The sequence below is a fragment of the Ambystoma mexicanum genome, chromosome 3q (assembly GCF_040938575.1).
Source record: "Ambystoma mexicanum isolate Mex_15411 chromosome 3q, UKY_AmexF1_1, whole genome shotgun sequence".
Classification (NCBI taxonomy): Eukaryota; Metazoa; Chordata; class Amphibia; order Caudata; family Ambystomatidae; genus Ambystoma; species Ambystoma mexicanum.
In genome coordinates, this window is record NC_090926.1 from 329,692,921 (window position 1) to 329,714,876 (window position 21,956).

Sequence of the window (21,956 nt, forward strand, 5' to 3'; positions counted from 1 at the left end):
ACTCTTTGGCCCTTCACACTCTTTTCTCATGCTATCAAGGACATCCCATGGGTTCCAGCCATCTACCAGCTCAAACGGAGAGATCCCCATGGATGATCGGAGAATCTTCTGCACAGCAAACATGGCACATGGGATTAAATCGTCCCAGTTCTTTCCATCCTCAGTGACAACTTCTCTTAGGAAATACTTCAGGGTGTGGTTAAACCTCTCTGCAAGGCCATCCTTTTGAGAATGATACACCACCATTCTAAGGGTCTTGATCCCCACAAAGTCCTCAATTTCACCCAACAGCTTGGCCATGAAACTGTTACTCTGGTGTGTGAGAATATCTGTAGCAAAGCCTACTCGGTTGAAGAATGGAATACCTACCTTGAGTATAGCTTTGGTATTATTGCTCTTCGAGGGAACAGCCTTCGGGTATCTGGTGGTGTAGTCGAGGATTACTGGCATGTACTTGTTCCTTGCCCTGAAAGGATCCAGAGGCTGCACGCTATCCATGCTAATTCAAAAGAATGGAATCTCTATGATCGGCAATGGTTGCTGGAAGGTCTCAGGGTACGTCATCCTACGAAGTCTTTGGGCAGAATGGACAGACAGCGCAGAACTGTTTGGTCTGAACATACACTCCAGACCAGTAGAATCAGCTGAGTATGTTCTTCAGCATCTTCTCCAGACCCATATGTCCAGCTCTCAGATCTGACTGTGCTAATTCCATCACTACTTTCTGCAATTGCTTCGTTACGAGGAGCTGGTAACTAGTTGTGCCATCTCCCTTTGTATTTGTGTCACTTGATAAAGGAGCCCCTTCCTGTTGATGAAATTGGGCAGATTCAGGGTTCGTCTCTCAGCTTTGGAGACCAAGTTCTTATGAACGTGTCCCAGAAGTGGATTGGTTCTCTGGACTACTGTGAACCCCATAGCTTTGGGGCCTGAGCTTCCTATGGGACCGGAGTCCTTTCTCTGACCCTCAGTCCTTTCCGCAAATGCAGCTTCAGCCCTTTTGGTATAATCAAGATCTTCTACATCTGTGATCTCAGGAATCAGTATTCTTTCACAAACTAGTTGGGCTAATGGTTGGCCAGGAATTGAAGTATAGAATGTTGCAAAGTTTATGAAGTGGGTGAGCTTGGGTGGACAAGTGCAGTGTACATCAGGACGGGGATCAGGGTAGTGGGCTCACGAGGTATGTACACCAGGATGAGGCCAGGGCTAGTACACGAATAGGCTGAGTTCTTGCGTACAGGTGGCATGTACATCAGGATGTTGAGTTTGTGGTGAGTGTGGCTGCAGGTGCAGTGCGTTTATTTTAGCTGGAGGGTAATAGGTGAGGACAATGAATAGGCCACCCACCTCACTGAAACCTTTTTTTGCATTTCTGATTTTGTTTATTGATTTGGTGCCACCTCCGAATGTCTGGTGCAACTCTTCCCCCTTCCCCTTCCCCACATCCCACTATCTCATTACTGACAGGAAACACCAATAGTAGAGGCGGCCTCTGTCTCTCTGTCATGAGGCGGGTGGCTGAATCCTCGGCCCGAAAGGGTATATTGTTTATAGCCATTCCCATGCTGATCCAGCCATTAAAACAAATCATGTTTCAGATGGAGTCATCGTTCTGCTTAAAGCCCTGATCTGGTGTAACCCAATTCTATTTCTCTTGCCCAAGATGTGCAGGGATAACACTCCTCAAATGTTCATCTTGATACCGGATGTTGAAGCATATTTGGGAAGACAACCCCCACCTCCCTGAAGCTGGTTACCCCACCTGACTTCCTCTGTGGCCATTCTCTTACACCCTTGAAGCATGGACTGGTGCCATCCTGATGCTGGTACAACCATGTGCCTTAGGGAAGTTCCACAATCAGCCCCCCCACCCATAAGCAGAAACCCCCATGCCCTGAAGCAGAAACTCCTCTCACTGAACGAGGTCCCCCACCCACCTAAAGCAAGAACCCACTGCCATTAAACATGTACCCACACCTGCGTGAAACAGGAACTCTTAATGCAATGAAGCCGGCACACTCTTCCTGAAGTGGGTGCCCTCAACCTAGTAAAGTACCCGCCCACAGGGGGTCCGAGGAGGGGGTGGTTGCCACCCCGCTGCTTCTTAATGTTCTGATGTGCTCCATTGCTGTCTGCAAAGTAGACACATAGCATGCATTGATGAATCATGGGTTGCCCTTTGTCTCTGACACCAAAGTATGCCTCTGTCACTGGCCCGCAAACTCCCTGACGTAGAAACCATGCTGCCATACTTCCCTGTAGTTGGCATGACACCAAAGAATGTTACCCACACCAGTAAGGCACTTACAGCCACCCTCTTGAAGCAAGTGCTCCCCTGTCTCCCTGAAACATACACTTTTTCTCTTATGCAATCTAACAACACCTTGATGGCGCAGGGTGCGCGTCATCCCCACCACCGTACGCCGAGCAGTATAACCCTTTGATTGCAGTGCTTGTATTGAACCCTCTTGTCTTTCCTTCACAGCTCTGTCCGGTTTGATCGTCCCTCCCATGTGAAGCCCCTCAACCTCACCCGGGCTACTTTCTCCACGAACGGGCTTGGATTCAGATACAGAGAAACATACGCCTCAACTCAAATCTGGGAGCCACCTGGGAGGCTTTCGCTTCCGCGACGGTCACAGACACTGCAGATTTTTAAACTGTTTTTCTATAGAAACCCCTCAACTGGTGATCCCTGGAAGAGGCAAGGACTCCGGATACCTGTTCAGGGATGTCAATGGGCTGCTGGTCGCGTATCCAGCGTCAGGACTAAAAAGCTAGACACCGGACAGGGGCGTGGCAATTGTTTTTGGGTACCCCTCTATTGGCGGGCTACGATGTTGGGTACCCATCCAGGGGCAGGACTTTGTTGCCGGGTACCTGGTCATGTTCAGGGTTAAGATGTTCGTACCCATCCAGGGGTGGGGCTACATTGTTGGTTGCCTGTCCACAAGGTGGGTTACATTGCTGCGTACCTGTCCAGGGCAGAGCTACGCTTTGCCGAATCTACCTTTTGTAAGACTTTCAACGTTTTCATTTGAGTCAGTCTTTTTCTATGTGCAAAGTAAAAGGACACGAGTGAAGCCATGAACAAATCAGCAGATCCTCTGAGCAGTGCCCAATGTTGCTCGGGGGGTGGAGGGGACGCACCATTGTGAACCATAGGAGCTACAAAGACTTTCAGGGGCTGTATACAATCACGTGGGCTAAGAAGAACTGTAGGGAGCTGTGTACAATTGCATGGGGCTGTATACAGTGGCAGGAGTTATGCTCATTAGTCAGTCTCATGGGCTAAGCACTTGGTGGCTAAGGAAGAAAATGTAGGTGTGTATGTATAGGGAGTCTGTTCCTTCAAGCAGCACCGGCTTCCACTGTGCCATCTGGCGAAAAGGGTGTATGAAGCAATGTCTACATAATCCCATTGGTGCCATGATATCTGGGTCGGTGGCCTGTGCCTAGGACTGCATAGATGGTTAGCTTTGACCACGTATGTGGTGGGCTGTTTCCCAGATCAAACCCTTTGGCATATATGGAGGAACTGGTCAGGTCTCAAGAGGAACCAAAGAAACACCTTGTCTTTCAAGCTTCGTCTAGGCCACCATTGCTGTTGGCACAGTGTATGAAGGCCCTCTCTCTATACGTGGGACAAGGTGTAGTCCAACCCCATGCCCTATGGCCCCACAGGGAAGATGGGAGGGTAAGGGAATGCTGGCAAGGGGCCATTTGGTTATTTATGATCCACCTGCCTGAAGACCCTGGATCCACCCACCACTACCCCTCTTGGAACTCAGACGGCAAAAGCATCTGGGACCTTGCTTCTGAGTGATGAGTAGCTGCACAGGATCCGCACTCCAGGAGAATGAAGGATTGTTCCATAGAATGCATCTTGATCCTATTTCGGGAAATCAATGCTCACTCAGAAACAGAAGAGGCCTGCACGAGAGAAGTGTTGCCCCAAACAGAAACTACCGGTTCTTAGAAATTGGATTTATTTTGTATTTTATTTTTTGGCTGTTGTATTTTGTATGTAGTTATAAATAATGTCGATTTTTCTTTTTTTGCCAAAGTTGTAGTTCAGTTTATACTGTACACTGTAATGCCTCACGGTGGCTTTTCAGTGTCACACTCAGGGCGGTGGAACAATTTACTGCCTTCTGCCTGCACAATCTGGCGAAATCAGTTGCAACAAATATTTTTGGTTTGTTTCAATAGAAGATTTTGTAAAATAGCCATATAAATAATGTATTTATCTTTGGAATTTGTAAATTGCCCATCTCCCATAACTCCAAATACACGTTATTTAATGTGTACGTTTCCTACATGAAAAGAGCCTCTTGCTTTTCGGTTCACCCTAGGATGTGCTGACGTTTGTGATTTTCCGAACAAAAATATGACTTCCAGACTTCCTTTTTTAGTATTGTTTAAAATCATGCTTCCATTTTTTACTTCCATTCAAAGTCGTTTTCTATTTTTTTATTATTTGTAAGTTAAATCATTATTTTCCAATATATGTGAAAATGGGGTCGCCTCATGTTGTAAAGTTAAATCGTGTAAAGCTTGCCAATGTGTGATCTTTAAAGGCTCCTGGAAGCAATGTTCTTTCCCCCCTGAATATGCATGGTGCCCCTAATCCCCACCTTTGGACGGAGTCACATGCAGAAGAGAGGTGTGCAGAATTTCTGCTCGGCAGGTGGAAGGAATCCCGTGCAATGATGAACACTCAATTCCTTAATAAGCAACATTGTTGTAATTCAAATATAAATCTGTGCCAGCATCTTCCACAGAAATTGAATTGGATTTTTCCAACAAAAGTAAAATGGTTTAAATCAAGTGGCTCCGAGGACACAAGCTCTTGCAAAAGATAAGACACCTTATTTTAGGAGTTTTTCAAAACAAACCATTTTATTAAGTTCTAATCTTTGTTAGCATTCTAATCGTTGGAATTTAAATGGAATTGTTCATTAAAAAAGCGATAACATTATAAATGATTTGAAACATAGAATTGTTAGTTAAAATTAAATGGAATTATCTAGGAATCTTCACCCTATCTGGTGATAGAGAAGCTTTGCCTTCTTTCAGGTGAATAATTTGCTGAAAAAAGTCTGCCGATTCTGATTTTTTGCACAATTCTTTCCCACAAATCGTGGGATTCAAAAGTTCACACCTCCGAAAAGATTTTTCAATGTCTTTGTGAAGTTGTGCGAGTCAAAGTTGGTTGATTTCGCACATCCCTAATGAGTGTTAAAATGACGGTCATTCATGGCCGCTTCTACCCTTGTTCCCTCTCCTCTACTAAAACCAGCAGCTTAAACAATGCCTTAACAGTGCTCGCTTCTTCAACACACTGCACACCTAGCGCTACTGCACCAGGGCACCCAACACCAAAATGAACAAAGACAAACCCCTAGAAAAGCACAAAAGAGAAACATGTAAGTACTTCAGGGCAAAACTACTTTTACCGAAAGAGCTGGTGCTCCATTCAGAGCTGGCTGAAGCCAGTCGGAGAGCACTGTCTAGTTCATAGAGCGCTTAATACTCGAGGTGAGCCTCTTTCTATTGGTTCATAATCATGACAGATAAGGGAACTCAGGCAAAATGATTTGCCCGTGATCATGTTATTCGTTCAAGTAGGTATAGTCGATTAGAACTCAGGTGACGGCTACGCCACATCTCCTTCTACACGAGGGATGCGAAGGGATGTGTGTAAGATAGGATGGCCTGGATCTACCATGCCTGAGAGTAGCAAATGTGCAAATGGAACATGTTGCAGGATTTAATATATTCTCCAACAGGGTTCTCGCTCTCTTTCTCTCTCTCTCTCTCTCGCTCTTTCTCTCTCTATCTCACATAGTACACACTCCACCCCTCTCTCTCTCTTCTTTACCTTCTTTCTCTACCTCTCATACTTGCTCGCCTTCTCACTCGCCCTTCTACAAACAATCCAATGCTTGGTGGAGAGCCCTCAGTAAAATGATACTCCAAGTTTCACCTTCCACCTACAATTGCTCTGTTTGATAACACTGAGCTTTCCTTCTAGAGTTGGAAACTGGGAGTGTAATGTCCATCAATTAATTTTTGACACAGCGACTTCAGGCTTTTTGAGTAAGTCTTGGCATTCCCCACTTAGAAGTAACAGCTTGAGGCCACCCAGAGGTGACCGTAACCTTCTAGGAGGTATACCCAGGAGAGGCTTAACACTGCTGGCCATTATTGCAGACCAGTTGCCTCTAGCTTACATTTGGGAACATCTTCTCTTGAATTTCACAAGTAAACATTGTTTTTCATTGAAGGTCACAATGCGTGGGTCCTGTCTTCAGTCATTCAGATCTGGGCTGCTTCTGGATAACTCTGGATTATGAAAACAAAGATCAACTCAGAAGGATGTTATGTCTTGGGGTAACTCAGGAGAACGCTAACCTCGATTGTACCTCAAAACACAGTTCCCCGCTTAAGCACTTCTAGAGAAGTGTTGGCTCTGAAGAACCCCAAGAAAATGTTCTGCCCAGAAGTGACCCAGGAGAACATGTGGCTCTCGGGTACATTATGAGAAGGTTTGGCTCTAGAGAACCTCAATAGTTGGTTTGGCTGTGAAGTACCAGAGGAGAATGACCAGCTTTGGAGTACCTCAGGAGAGCACGTAGTGCTGGTGTACCTCAGTAGAATACATAGCTCTGCAGTAACCTTCTAGAAAGTTTGCATCAGGGGTATCTCTGGCAATTGTCCAGCACAGAACATACTCCACATTTATGTTAAGCTTGTTGTACCCACGAGAGTCTTCATCCGGACGTATCTCAGGGGAACGTATTGTGCTCTGGCACCTGAAGGCAATGTTTGACTCTGGCCACTCACCAGAGTATGTATGGTAGCCTCCCCGGGAAGCATTGAACTCTAAGTGGATCACTATAAAGACAAGTCAGTAATGTTGCAGCTATAGAGAAGGTTTTAAAGTGGTGAGGGGTCCCTGGATGAATGCCACCCTGCATTCACCACCTTTCCTAGCCAGAATAAAAGAAAAAAACCCTGCACTATCAGGATTCTTTGCTGTGTGACAATCACAACTTTATCTCTGCAATGAATACTGCATTTCTAGATTTCATTGATCTAAAACCCCCGGACAAGGAACACCTAGAAACCCTGTGCCTGGTAAACCTGAGGCTAACAGGTAGAGAAGTCAAGTTCCAGCTTGAACAGAAGACTGAAAGACCATCGCATCTTTTCTGGCCTGAAGGTTCGTTTTATCCAGTAGGTGTTTGGCCTGCTGTATGTTAGCATACAGTCCCCCATAAAATGCTCTGACCCAGCAGACCTACGGAACGCACATTCTCTGGGTTTATCCTAACTCCCACCACCCGCCTCCTTTCACACATGATCTGCTCTCTGTGAGCTCAACATCTCTGGCCTGGCTCTCTTTCCTGCTCTCTGTGGGCCCGGAGCCTCTGGGGGAGCCCTCTTACCTCCTGCACATGGGCCACCTCTTAATGAGCTGACAGTCTCCAGTTTTGCCCTCTTACCTCTAACATCCAGGACTTAGTTCAAGTGAGCTGACAGTCACCCTCCACACAGGGCCAGCTGTCTGTGGGCGTACAGTCTCCTGTTAGCCCACTTACCTCATACACAAAACCCATTGCCACTCAGAGGTCACAGACTCCTGGCCAGCACTCTCGAGACAGGTCATGTGACCTGTGGGCTTACAGCCATGCTTTAAGTGCCACCATGCTGCTGCTGCTTACACATAGGATGGTGTTTCAGGACTGAATAAGCTGCAGAGGTCACAGTTAAGAGTTCACCTTCCGGAATATGTAACATTTCACCTTGTTATCAAAACTTTTTGAAGGACATGTACAGTTATGTTGTTAGAAAAAACAAACTACTGTAGAGATTGATAGAATTTTTGCAGAAATTCAAGCTGTAAAAACTTTTTGACTTTCACAATATTTAATTAAAGTTACATTATGTCTGTGTCTCACTTCCTCATCGTCTTTATTTGCTCACAGTCCTTTCTGTTAGGAAGTAGAGGTTGCGGGGCGGGGACAGCTAGAGGGGGGTGGGTTGTGACAATGAATTGGAGTTAGGCAGATTGGCCCATCAGCTTCCTGCAATATGATTCATCAACCTAGAAGTCAACATCAAAAATCACAACACAAAGCATCACCATGATGCTTCATTAAATGAGATATCAGCATTACGACTCACCGGATGGGCCATCAGTGATTTCAATAGCCAAGCAAGAAATCATCAGCATCACACATCAGCAAACAATATATGAATCACCCAACGAGACATGAATCTTCTGATTAACCAAACAGCGCATCACCATTTTGAAACACCAACAATGTTGCTTTATGAATCACACAGAAAGCTATCCAAACCAAACCAGCATCATAAATCAGCAAGACATCCGAATGATGGATCTGCAAACAAGATATCGGAATTATGAATCAGCAGAAAAGAAAAACATTGTTACGAGTTAGTAAGAAGATCATAGAATCATGAATCACCGCAGAAGATATCTGCATTCTGAATTACCACCAAAGATAGCAAGGTTATAAATAAACAAAAAAGATATCAGCATATGAAACACAATTGGCCTCATTAAGAGTTTGTCCGTGTCCTGGCAGTGATACCGCCAGGATACCAGCAAATAGAAATACTGTTACCGGCACCTGGTCTGGTGGAATTACTGCCAGATTGTAAGGGCGGTAAATCATTCCATGGCGTCCCATTGGACTCTATGGGGGGTATTTGCTGAGATTAGCAGTAATGCTGGCGATTCTTGCCAGTAAGGTGCCTGACTTGCCTCCAGCTCTTAACTGGAGGTAAGTCAGGTGCCCCGCGGCCAACATTTAGTTGTCCGGTGCAGTAGCGTGCCAGTACACCGTAATACCGGCTTGTTAATCACACTGGTCACCTTATAATGAGGCCCAATGTCCGCATCATTATGAAATAACAAGCAAATGCAAAAACCAGCGCTACGAAACACTTGCTTATGCAAGAATACTCTTGCAACCACAAAACATGCACAACAAGATCCTAGTGCTGTGATTCACCAGACGGGATCTCAACATGATGAAGCAGCGTGCACATCAGCTGCCTCATAAAACCCTCATCAAACCCTCAGAGGATAGCAGAATTATTGATCTCACGCATGCATTTCAATCACCACAAAAGATATATCATGAGTTACCAACATGATATCAGTCGAATGAATATATCAGCATTACGAATCATCAAGCAACATACCAGCCTTATGAATCAACAGCTAGGATGCAGAATTACAAATAACCTGCAAGATATACAGACTGTGAATGACCATATATAATATCGTCATATGATTCACACTCGGGACCCCAGGATTGTGTGAACAAAAGCAAGAAATCGACCCTGTGAATCACCAAGCAAACTATATTACCACAATTAATCACTCCACCCAATACACGAGATATCAACATTATATATCAACAAATAGTGCATGAGCATCACAAGCAAGATATCAACATCATTAATCACCACAAAAGATATTAAACATAATAGTGCATCTTGGTAATAGTTGTGTTCATTACCCAATGCAATGGTACTCAATTTCTTGGCCTTGATAGAATGGGAGAGTGAGTGGCACTTCCGGAGTTCGCACATGCGACTGCAGGTCTTACACACATGTCAGAAGACAGCGCTTAACTCATTGTGCTAATTTAATGAATTAGTCTTTTGAATCACAACAAACTTGTTCATCATTTTTATCACCAACCAAGACAGCATTGACAGTACATATATATATGTATATATCAGCACTATACATCACTGAACAAGATATCAGCATTATACATCACGGGACAAGATATCGACACGATACATCACTGTACAAGATATCAGCATTACAAATCACGGGACAAGATATCGGCACTATAGATCACTGTACAAGATATCAGCATTACAAATCACGGAACAAGATATCAGCACTATACATCACTGTACAAGATATCAGCATTACAAATCAAGGAACAAGATATCAGCAAGGCACATCACAGGCCAATATATCAGCATTACACATCATGCTGATATCTTGTGAAGAGGTGGAGGACAGCTTCTTACTCATCTACAGACCCCCATACTACAACAAAAACTTTGCAGACACACTCTGCAATGCTCTGACAACCATCCTCAACCTCCATCCAACAGTTACCATGCTAGGGGATCTCAACATCTAGTTTGACTCACCCTCAAACCCTATGATCCAATCTCTCACAGACAACCTAGAAGCATTCAGCCTGACACAACGCATCTCCACAGCCACCCACACTGGAGGTCACACCATTGATGCGATCTTCACCACCGCAAACATATCCACACCTCCCCCACACTCCCTATGATGGACTGCTCATTCAGCAATCTTCCTCTCTGTACCACTGACCACTGCGGCTCACATTCAATGTCACGTCCAACCTCCACCGACCCCCACACCTCTCACTCCACTATGGTATAAAGTCGTTATCACCCCAAATCTAGCCAGCCCCCCTCCTCACCTATCTCCCAACACTATCCCTCCAGGAAGGGCCACCCCCATCAAACTCTTCAGCCTCTGGCTCTTGAACGCCCTTAAACCCCTCACTACAACAAAACGGACCTCTCAGAGATCAGGACCCTCACCCAGGTGGTACACCACCAACCTCAAATCACTACAAACCCTTAAGCACCGCCTGGAACGGAGCTGGAGAACCACCCCCACAGCCAGAAGAAAACCGCCCTAGCAAGACAAAGCCGAGCACACAGACGGGAAATCAGAAAAACCAAGAAAGCAATGTATGATAATATTACTGTAAACTCCCGCAACCCGAGCAAGGAACTGCATAGAATCATTTGCAAATTCAACTCCCCGACCTGCTCTAACTCACCCCCACCCCTCTCCTAATCCCTATGTGACACCTGATCAGAACACTTTCACAATGTCGCTATCGACAAACACTCAGCCATGATCTCTAAATTGGGACACATGCCCCCCCACGCATCCACAGCCGAACACCCATCAAAACCCCCATTCAACACAAACCTCCACCTCTTTCCAATCTCACACCAGGAGTTCCTTTTACTCCTAGCACATAGCCACCCATCAGGCTCCCCTGATTACCCCTACCTGCCCACCCTCCTCAAAAACATCCTAGCCTCCACCTGAGCAGGCAGTATCGCAAGCTCAATCCTCAATCACTCCCTAACATCGGGAACCATTCCGGAAGCCCTAAAAACCTACATCAATAAACCCCTCCTCAAAAAACCTAAACTCAACCCACTCCTCCCCCAGAACAACCCGCCAATCTCCAACACCTGCTTCATGGCCAAACTCATGGGACCGCACAGCGTACAAGCAATTTGGCCTTTTTATTGAAGCCAACAACCTCCTGGACCTTGCACAATCTGGCTTCAGACCGCTCCGAGGAGCAGAAACCTCCCTAGTGTCCGCCTGGGACCATCTAAAAAGAACAGCTGATGCAGAAGGCTGCACTGTATTCATCCTTCTTCACTTCTCTGCCGCCTTCGATCCTCCTAGGCAGGCTGCACTCATTAGGAATCAAAGACACAGCCCTCTCTTGGATCTCCTCCATCATCTCTAATCGCTCACAAATCATGCTCCTCCATCCGTTCACCACCTCACGACCAGTAACAAAAGGGGTCCCACAAGGAGCATCCCTATCTGCCCTGCTATTCAGCATCTATCTAAACTCTCTGCCCACACTCATCTACTCCCACAATCTTACCTGCTACAACTAGGCAGACCACTCCCAGATCATCCTTAAAAATCCCCAAATCGCCAGGCCCCAACCGTCCAGATCTGTCATCATACCTCTCGGATATCCACCACTGGATGACAAACAACCACCTCACCCTCAATCCGAGGAAAACAGAAATCCTAGTCTGTAGGAAACCATCGCTCCTCCCCCAACCTATTCCCTGGCCACAATCCCTAGGCCCCCCACCGGCAACCTCCAGCTTGCTGAAAATCCTTGTTTGCACACTGGATACAGATTGATCTCTCACCCAGCAAGTCTTTCAGCAAGCCCTCCAGAATCTGTTTCTTCCACCTACGCATCCTCAGGCATGTCTTCCCTTACCTCACCTATCCTCACCGTTTCTCTGACATCATCTCCATCATCCTCTCCCACTTAGACATTCACAAACTGCCTTTACCTAGGCGCACCAGTGTTTTAGTTAATGAAACTGCAAAGAATCCAAAATGCTGAAGTCCGCCTGCTCATTATCATACTTCCCACAAAACACATCAGCCCCACGCTAAGAGTCCTCCATTGGCTCCCCATTGGTTGACGCACTACATTTAAAGCCATGTGCATCACCCACCGGGCCATCCTCAACACTGGCCTGGAATTTCTTCAAGACAAAGTCACCCACTACCACCCCTCAAGGACTATCAGATCACGCACAGCATCTCTCCTAGTTGTCCCACATCACAGCCCCTCCAGACTGGGTGGATCATCCTTTTCCATCCAAGCACCGATCATCTGGAACTCCCTACCCATGCACATTTGCAATATTGACAATAACCTGGCATTCAGAAAGGCCCTCAAAACCTGGCTCTTCCCTCTGTCTTGAAACCTCCCCCACTCTACGCTCTCAATAGGGGCACAAAGAAGCAGACGCAAACACAAAACTCCTATCCCCTGATACCCCACGGATGCTGGCAGCGTTCACAGCAGCACACCATAACAAACATATCCTCACAAACACAACAACACTCCTACCCACCAATACCCCAACGATGCTAGCAGCATTTGCAGAGGCACACCGTACCAAACTACCATCCTCCTCAAACACAAGAATACCCCTACCCACAAATACCCCACAGATGTTGGCAGCGTTCAAAGAGGCACACCATAACAAACTATTCAATCTCCCCTCATCTCCGCACCCTCATCCCTCTGGGCCCCTCTCCAACTACTCAGACTCTCGTTCCAGGGACACCAGGAATAAATGACGAATACAATACAATGCAATCACTGTACAAGATATCAGCATTAAACGTCAACAAAAAAGATATCAGCATTACACATAACACATCACAGTACAACAGAGCATTAAACATCACCAAATAAGATTTCCGCATTGTACATAAACATAAAAGATATGAACATTATACATCACTATACAAGATACCAGCATTACACATCAACGACGGTACAAGATATCGGCATTATTCATTAATGTGCAATATATCAGCATTACATATCATCAAACAAGATAACAGCATATGATTCCAGCACAATGTAGCAGCATAACGATTCACAGTTAAGTAATCAGTGCTATGAATCAAAACCAGAGGACAGTGTTATACATCTAAAAACAAATTCCACTTTATAAAATCTACACAGGATATCAGCATGTGGTCTCACAATTAAGATATCTGTATTATCAATGACAAAAAAGATATCAGCATTATCGTTGAGCAAGAATTCATCATTACGTATCAGCACACAGGACATAGCAGTGAGAAGGCACTACACAAAACCTCTGAATTATTAGCAGTGCACACTATCAGCATAATGGATCACTGCACAAGGTAGCAGCGAAATCAGTCACCAAATCTATCTGCATTATTTACCACAAGCCATACTACAGTTTCTGAAGCAACATACACAATATAAGAATTATGAATAAACACACAAAATCAGCCTTTTGAATCCCTACACAAGGAGCCATCACAGAAGCAGTCACTAATCAAGCTGGCAGCATTGTTTATCACCACACAAGATATCAGCTTTCTTGATAACACATACAATATCAGCATTATGCATCTTTATATAAGATGCCAGCATTATGTTTACCAAGGACGAGAGCAGCATAATTAATCTCCAGCAATGTCTCGGCATTGCCCATCAGTGCTCAGAACATCCATAATATCAATGTCCCAAAAGATCAGTATACTGGATCCTGGGACAAGATCTGAGGAACATCAGTCACACACAAGATCTCACCATTAGGGATTACACAGGACCTGGACACGTATTTATATGGGTCCATTCTAGTCTTTCCAAAGAGCTAAACATTGATACCTACTGAGTATCTTCTCCTGACTGGGATACCAGGAGGGAGCTACCATCAGACCCAAAGGTGGCATGACCACCACAGCTGACCAGCCCTCCCACAGTTGGCGAGACTGTGTAACATGTCTGCAGAGTTGATACACGACCCCGTAGTCTTGGCCCACCTACACTCGTTGGGATCGAGCAATCAACGTACAATCTCTGTACAGGTGGTTGAAGAGGTGATACCAAATAGAATATAAGGTATTACCAATGTCAGTAAATAGGGAGGAGAAAAAAGAAGCATTTGAAGAATATTCACATTCTTTGTACATAATTATATTTACTAAAATGAAGTACTACCTAGCACAATGCGAATAAATGTGTACATTGCTTTCTCCCACTTTCCAGTTCATTATCTCCCTCTTGGGTCATGCAAATTGGTGCCATGCCTGCATTCACACACGCATTGTGGATCACCCCTTATCCAATGGTCAGCGTGGCCCCAGCCCTCTTAATTCACATTTGCCATCTGAAACATGAACAAAGCATTGTTGCAACACGGGCACGCGCCAATCCACTCTGACTGCATGGCGCTGCATGCCCGTTGCAAAGGATGCAGGGAGATAGCACAACACTCCTGTTACCTTTGCCTGTAATGTGGCTGATGTGTACTGTCTATATTAGGGTTGTTGACGCCACTAACAGTCACACAGACCTGGATACTCTGGGCAATCATTGGCCAACGTATGTTTTGGGGGCGGGAACTGTTGCCTAAACAAGCTATCTGCCAGGTATTCAGCACATTGTTCTCCACGCCAGACGTTGACAATGAATGCAGGAGTCACAATGGGCGTTAGAGGATGCCTGCAGGTTTTGCTGCAGCTGTGTCCACTCCCCCAATGCAACTGCATCTTGGTGGATCAGCATCAACACGGCCTCCTTCACAGTTGTCTGTGAGGCTAATATCTGTGGCTGGACTTCCCAGTGCACAGATTGTCTTTTCCGGACCTTTTGACACCCTCCTAACACCTCTTCACCTGCTTGGTTGCCCCGTCAGCAACCCCAAGGGCATTCATGTTTGGTGTCATCCCCATCCAGAGTGCTTTCCGGGCTGCAATATAGGACTTCACACCATGCAGCTGGCATAGACCGTCCTCATGTGGGACACATATTCAATATTAATAACCTCTCCGCAATACAATTATTGGGCGTTTTTCTCTTCTGCCCATCCTGGCCACCTTAGTCATTCTTGGAGGCCATGTTCCTGGTACAACTCTTTTTTCAGCCTTCACAGGCACCGCAGAGCATACACGCACGCGTATAGGGAGGCGACTTCCTGCTTTGTATGTGTTTTTGAGGGTAATTGTGCTCATTGTTGATGCCTCTGACGCAATGTGCACTTTTCTCATGGAACATGAAGCTCATGATGACAATCGTGCATAAAACTGACGGATGCGCACTAAACAAGAAAATGGCCTTGGATGCACCATTGAATGCACACTATTTGGTGCTAACCTGTGCCACACACACTTTGAGGGGGTTTCTTTCGCGATTCATGCGTCACAATCTGATGCGCAATGGCGCAAGGAATCTTTCTCCCTAACTGCTCCGCAAAGAGGATCCTAAACAGGCCGATGCTTCCATTGCCTCGTGGAGTGATGAAGACCAATGATATCCAGCGCAGTCGTTCTTTCCTATGGTGGTTCGGCGCAATGGTCGTCCAAGTCCCCGAAGCTCTCCTTCAGTGTCATTCTGAAGATGAGCATCCCTGGACCTCTTTTGTAGGGTCTCAGCCATTGCCCCGTGTTTTCCCTGGTCCTCTCCCTCTATCCAATATGGTCTCTTCACTTTTTCAATGTTCAGAGTATCTTGCGGATATTTTGAGGCGGGAGACCCAGCGTTTGCAAAATGCAGCCCTTTTGGCTGTAACAGAGAGCTTCTAATGCAGCAGCGGTGATGATCCCCAGTGTTTGTCTTAGGAGCATTGGTTGGATGATGGTGGAACACAACCGGTGCATGCGCTGCAGGTTGGTGACCCTCTTTCGAAATGTTGAAGGCAATGCCAGAGGGCATTGGACTTCAAGGTCATCAGCGGGCCCGAGATCATTTCAAGTAATGTTGCAATCTAGGATGTGCTGGCACAGTTTGGGAGGTCCAAACTAGATCCACAGCAGCAGCTGTGTTCTCTGTGGGGTACTGTGCTGCTCGGGGAACAACTATGGCGATAATTAGCAAAGACAATAGGTTCCTTGCAGTGTTTCGGAGCAGATCAAGTGGTGCAGGCAAGATTACTATTGCCAACCAGAAATGCTACCGCTTTTGCCAGGTACAGTAGCCTCTTTCTTCCCACCTGGAACGAGGAACCAGGTAAGGCGGCTGCTGCCCTCTGGACCTGGACCATGATGGGCTGTTTCACTCTCTCCATTGTGGTTCCGGATTCATCGACTATAGTTTGGCAGGTCAGAGAAGACGGGTCTTAACAGGAGACTCCCTGTTCACTGGCTGGTCAGACCATCCAATAGGCAGGAAGTCATCCAGGCACCATCTTTGGGTTTAAGATGCTCTTGGTCCAAGCGGTCCTTAGGGGAGGGAGGAAGTGAGCACCATGGATGGATTTAACCCAAAATGCCTCTTCTCAGAGACGCTTACAGGTCTCTAGTGATATTCAGAACTCCAGTACTTACAGGGAGACTGCTGATGAAACGGGAGTCAAAGCTCCATGAAGGAAATACACTACTCCATATTCGAGGGGAGTCAAATAATGTCATCCAATCTTTTGCAGGCAGCACACAGTGGTTTTCTACCACAAACACGTTTGCGCATCTGCCCAAGAAGACTCGGAATTGCTGACAGGAAACACCATCTTTTAGGGTTTTGTATGTCTTCCTAGAGGAAAATCGGGTTACATGTTCAATCAACATACCATTTGTAGGAGACAGGAACTGGCTGTTGGGGATCTTTGGTCTTTTGTCGGTGATCAGTAGGCAGTGTTGTAAATGCCTTATACAAACACGGCACATGACTTTGATTGAAGGGAGAGTTTATTGTGCATTAGTAAATTAGTGGGAATGAGACAATCAGCACATTGCCAATTAAGTCCTGTTGTAATGTCCTGCAGTTGTTTCACTGCCAGTATGTGCTGTATTTCATCAGGGTCTGCTATCAGCCTGAATTCTGATGTTCAAGTGAGGCCCAAGTCTTTGGGTGGGAGGAGCGCCGGGGACCTACCGCTCTCACCCTCGGTCCACTCTACAGTGCCGCTCTATGTGCCAAGCCACGCACATCCGCAGGTAGTCTTGTGAGATGACACGCGGGCCGTCATCTTGCAAGGCTGCATCTCTACATACCTCCCTTTGTGGAATAGCCTGGTACTATTCCATCACAAATTCCTTTTAGGTTTTCTCCTCTCGCATTGGGTGTGATTCTCAGCAGGCGATAGTCCGGAGGACGTGTTCTCTGTTCCTTCCGCTGTGCCCCTGGCCTGTGGTGTGATGACTTCTTCATCTCTTGTTTCTCTTTCCACTTGTGAGATTTCTCTGGGTCTGTTCTCTTTTTGGGATTCTCCCCTCCTGGTCTCCTGTTCTCAGTGGGCTTCTGGATCTTCTGAAGTGGTTTTCTCCAAGGACGATTCTCTCGATTCAAGAATCCACCTTCTAAACATACCGACTTGTTTGAGATTCCATTTTCTTCCATCTCTAGTGCATATGTGTTTGGTGCCTTTCTGCAGCACTTGCACAGGTTTGCTGTACTTGGACCTCGTCACTTGATCCTTATGTGGTATTTTTATTTTTACCAGGTCCCCTTCATTGAACACTGTTCTTATGGTTGCTCTGCGAGCGTCGCTCAGAGGTTTCATCTGGTCCTTTTTCTTTCAAGCTCTTTCACGTCTAACCTGTCATCCTGCCTCACCTTGGATAATTACGCGGGCACAAGGGTGGATGCGGCCCTCCTCCCCATCAACAGTTGAAAGGGTGACACATTTGGGACAGCATTCTGTTCTGTAGGGGTCCATTACTGATGCTGCTGCCAATTGCAAAGCTCCTTTTATGAATCTATTTGTCCTTTCAACAAGCCCATTGTCTTGGGGTTGATAGAGAATCACTTTGATCCGTTTGATGTTGTGCGTGCGTAAGAACACTTCCATTTCTCTGGACACTAACTGAATGTCATTGTCCGTTACCAACTCTTTGGGCAAGCCGTTTATTTAAAAAAAATGGTGTTCAGCACTTCTATGACGGTTTCTGCTGTTATATTGGGTACGAATTCCACCTCAACCCATTTCGATAGGTAGTCCACTATCACCACACCAAACTTGTGGTCGGGTGACATGGCGTCTAGCATCCTACGAAGTCCAGGCCCAACTTGTGCCATACTCCTTCGGGAGTCTCAGTGGGGATCAACAAGGCTTGTTGAGTTTTGAGTCTCTTATTGCTGTTCATGCACTCATGGCATCTCTCTATTAATGCTCGGATGTCTTGATCCATGCCTGTCCACCAGTGCGATTCTCTCACCCTACTCCTGGCCATGTTGCTTCCTAGGTGGGCTGCATATACTCTGCACAGTATCACTTTCTGCATTCCAATGGGAGGTATAACTTGATCCCCTCTCATCAGTAGCCCATCAGCCCCGTATATGCCTTCTCCGTATATGCCTTCTCCCACCTTCCAGTAGGCCCTTAATCCTTCCAGAATGGTCCTTTAACTGAGCCAACCATCTGCCCTTGAATTCTATGTTTGCATTGATGTAACCCAACAGGTCCACTGACTTTCCCCTGAACACTGTGTGTCTGTGTATGGTTCTTCCGACTTCCACTTCCTGATGTTCCACCTTGTCCTTGTACCTCTGAATAGGCAGTATGGTAAGGCCAGACTCCGAATCTGCCATATCACGTGCCTCATTGGCATCTATTTTTATGCCACAATGTGGTTTCTCTCTTTTCACCTTTGAGCTGTTCACCATTATAACTGTAAGCCTATCATCGTCACCTTCTTCGTCACCAGTTGCGTACCCCTCATATTTAATGTATTGTCTTCCCTTTCCATTTGCAGGCTATGGCGATGTGACTGAACCTTCTGCAATTCGAGCACTCTTTGCTTCTCGCAGGGCATTCTCTGTCATTTGCTAAGTGCCATGTGCTGGTGCATCCACATACCCCTGACACTTCAGGGGCTCTCTCCGCTTCCCCCCTTTTTCCTCGACGAAGTCCCGCCTGGGTCTGGCACGTTGTCCTCTCCATTGCACTGCATTCACAGCTGCGGCTGGTGACGTTCCCACCATTTCTTTGTGCCTGCTTGAGGTTTCTCCCTCTGCTCTTGCAATCTGAATAGCTTTATCCAAAGTCAGTTATTTCTCAAGGATGAACTTGTCCTGCACCTTTCTAGAGTTGGTGTGCACCACCAGCATGTCACAGATCATATTCTCGGCATTGCCACCAAAACTGCACAATGCTGCCAGCTCGCTCATGCCAGTGACATAGTCATCAACTGACTCTGCACTTTCCTGCTTTCATCTGTAGAATTTTAGACGATGCAGCACTGTGTTCTTTTTACTGGATAATCTTTTGACTTGTTCGGCGCACTGCTTCTTTGAAGGCATCATCGTCGTCCCCTGCTGCCTGTTCACGCTTCAGGCCTTCAATAATTCTTTGACTTTCGACCACCATGGCATTGAACAGCATTGCTTTCTTCCTCCCTGCAGCGTAGTCCATACGCCCACAGTGCCCAGATACATGTTGAACAAGTGCTCCCATTGTGGCCATGGTATCACGGGCCTACCAGAGGAAGGGAGAAAAGCCAGCAGAGGCATTATACCTTGCATGAAGGTGCTGACGAGGTTTTATCCTGAATCCTCATCACCAAATATGTAGTGGCCTTATACAAAACACTGCACAGGACGTTGCTGGAACAGAGGGTTTATTGTGCATAAGAAGATTAGCGGAATGTGACTATCAATACATTGCCAACAAATGTAATGTCCTGCAGTTGCTTCAATGCTCGCATGCACTGTCTTTAATCAGGGTCTGCTATTAGCCTGAATTTTGCTGTTTAAGTGGGGCCTAGGTCTTTGGGTGGGAGGAGCGCCGGGGACCATCCACTCTCCCCCTAGTTCCACTCTACACTGCTGCTCTACGCGCCAAGTAGTCTCGCAAGATTACATGCGGGCCGTGATCTCTCAAGGCTGCATCTCTACATACCTCCCTTTGTGGAATAGCCTGGTAGTACTCCAGCACAACGTCCTTGTACCTTGTAGGTTTTCTCCTCTCGCATTAGGTGATGGTCTAGAGGACGTGGTCTCTGTTCCTTCCGCTGTGCCCCTGGCCTGTGGTGTGACGACTTTTTCATCTCTCGTTTCTCTTTCCAACGCGCACATCCTCCTGCAGTATCTCGAGATCACGTGCGGGCTGTGATCTCGCAAGGCTACATCTCTATAACTGGGTACAGAAAATAGAACCTTCCGCAGAGCGGGTCAGGCGAGGGAACTTGTGTGCAATAAAAGAGCACTTTGGGTAAGCATGACCCACTGAATTCTGGGAGTTCTCAAACTGCACATCCAAAATTGGCCCCTCAATGGAATTCCTCGGATAAGAGTATACAGGCTGCAATTTGGAATCAGATTAAGAAAACAAGCAAGGGAAAATTCAAATAATTGTGAGGTCGCTGCAAGCTACTCACAAGATATGACTTTTGGCTCAGTCACAAACAATATATCTGCATTATGAACCACATTGGACGCCAATACCAACCTTGCCAAACAAGTTAACATGACTGCCTCAGCTACCGCCTACACGGGTAAACTAATCAGGGCCTGTAGACCGTTTCTATCTACAAACAGTTGCCTCATTCTGGCGAGAGCCCTTATACAATCAAAGCTTGGCTACTGTAATACCCTCTACCTTGGTGCCAACCAAGCCATAATCAAGAAACTTCAGATCCTCCAAAATAATGCGCTCAGAGCAGCACTAAATATTCCCAAGAGGAAGCAGATTTCACTCACACGAGATTTTCTTGCAAATGGTTATCCATTCAGCAATAAATTGACCTAAAAACCCTGTGCCTCACCTACAAAGCCTTAAACCACCTAGCCCCCCAATACCTGACTAACAAACTCACCCTTAAACCCAACACAAGAGTCACCAGATCATCCAATACCCTCAGCCTCATCGTGCCCAGATTCACCGCCAAAAGAGCGGGAGGCTCGAGTTTCACGATTCTCGCCCCTCAACTTTGGAATACGCTGCCACTGAATATTAAACTGGTCAAATCCTTCCAATTGTTTAGAAAACTAGTCATCCGCTGGCTACTGGAGAAGGTAACCCTTAGTTAAATTAAGCTTAGTTCTTATTCTATATATTGTACATACTCTGAAATGCTTCTTACTACCTGCCTGTACATACTATATATGGCATATTCCCGCCACAATGTATAACCGCTTGTATACTGTAACTTTGCAACTTGCCCTAAGCGCCCATTTACCCCTGGGTCTGGAGCGCTATACTAAATAAAATAAACAAACAAAATCAGGGAAAAAATGCTAACATGAATAGCTCATGAAATACCGTTAGCATTGCAGACGCAAATACATGTTTTTTCAATATTTATGGAACTGAAGTCATAAATGGGCGGGTGGTTGTGTGTGTGTGGTCACAGTGGTCATGCATGTAGATGTACAGTGAAGATAATTAGTTCAAGTGGGTAAATCTGGGCATGGCTTGACACGTGTGTGCATTTCACATTAGCATGCTGTTATGTGCTTACAAATGTGAATATATGTCTTGCCTTTGCCCTGTGGCGGCTTTAGCAGGCGCTGGGGAACGTGCAATGCACAGAAAAATCCTTTCCGATCCTTTTGTGCATTGACGGTATCTAGATAGTTGCTGTACCAAATCGTTCTGTACCCTTTTGCCAGGGGTAGAACTATATATTCTAG

General features: G+C 46.1%; 1 protein-coding gene across 3 annotated transcripts in view; it reads left to right on the top strand.

Annotated features, from left to right (window-relative positions):
- The window catches only part of EBF1 (EBF transcription factor 1), a 743,411-nt gene extending 735,447 nt beyond the window's left edge, over window positions 1-7,964 (top strand). For all 3 annotated transcript variants that reach the window (XM_069653918.1, XM_069653920.1, XM_069653919.1), the window contains one exon: window positions 2,489-7,964. Coding sequence is in view for 1 of the 3 variants with exons in the window: in XM_069653920.1 (XP_069510021.1) it covers window positions 2,489-2,520 (32 nt within the window). In the remaining 2 variants the exon portion in view is untranslated. The remainder of the gene's footprint in view (window positions 1-2,488) is intronic.
- The last annotated feature ends 13,992 nt before the right edge of the window (window positions 7,965-21,956 follow it).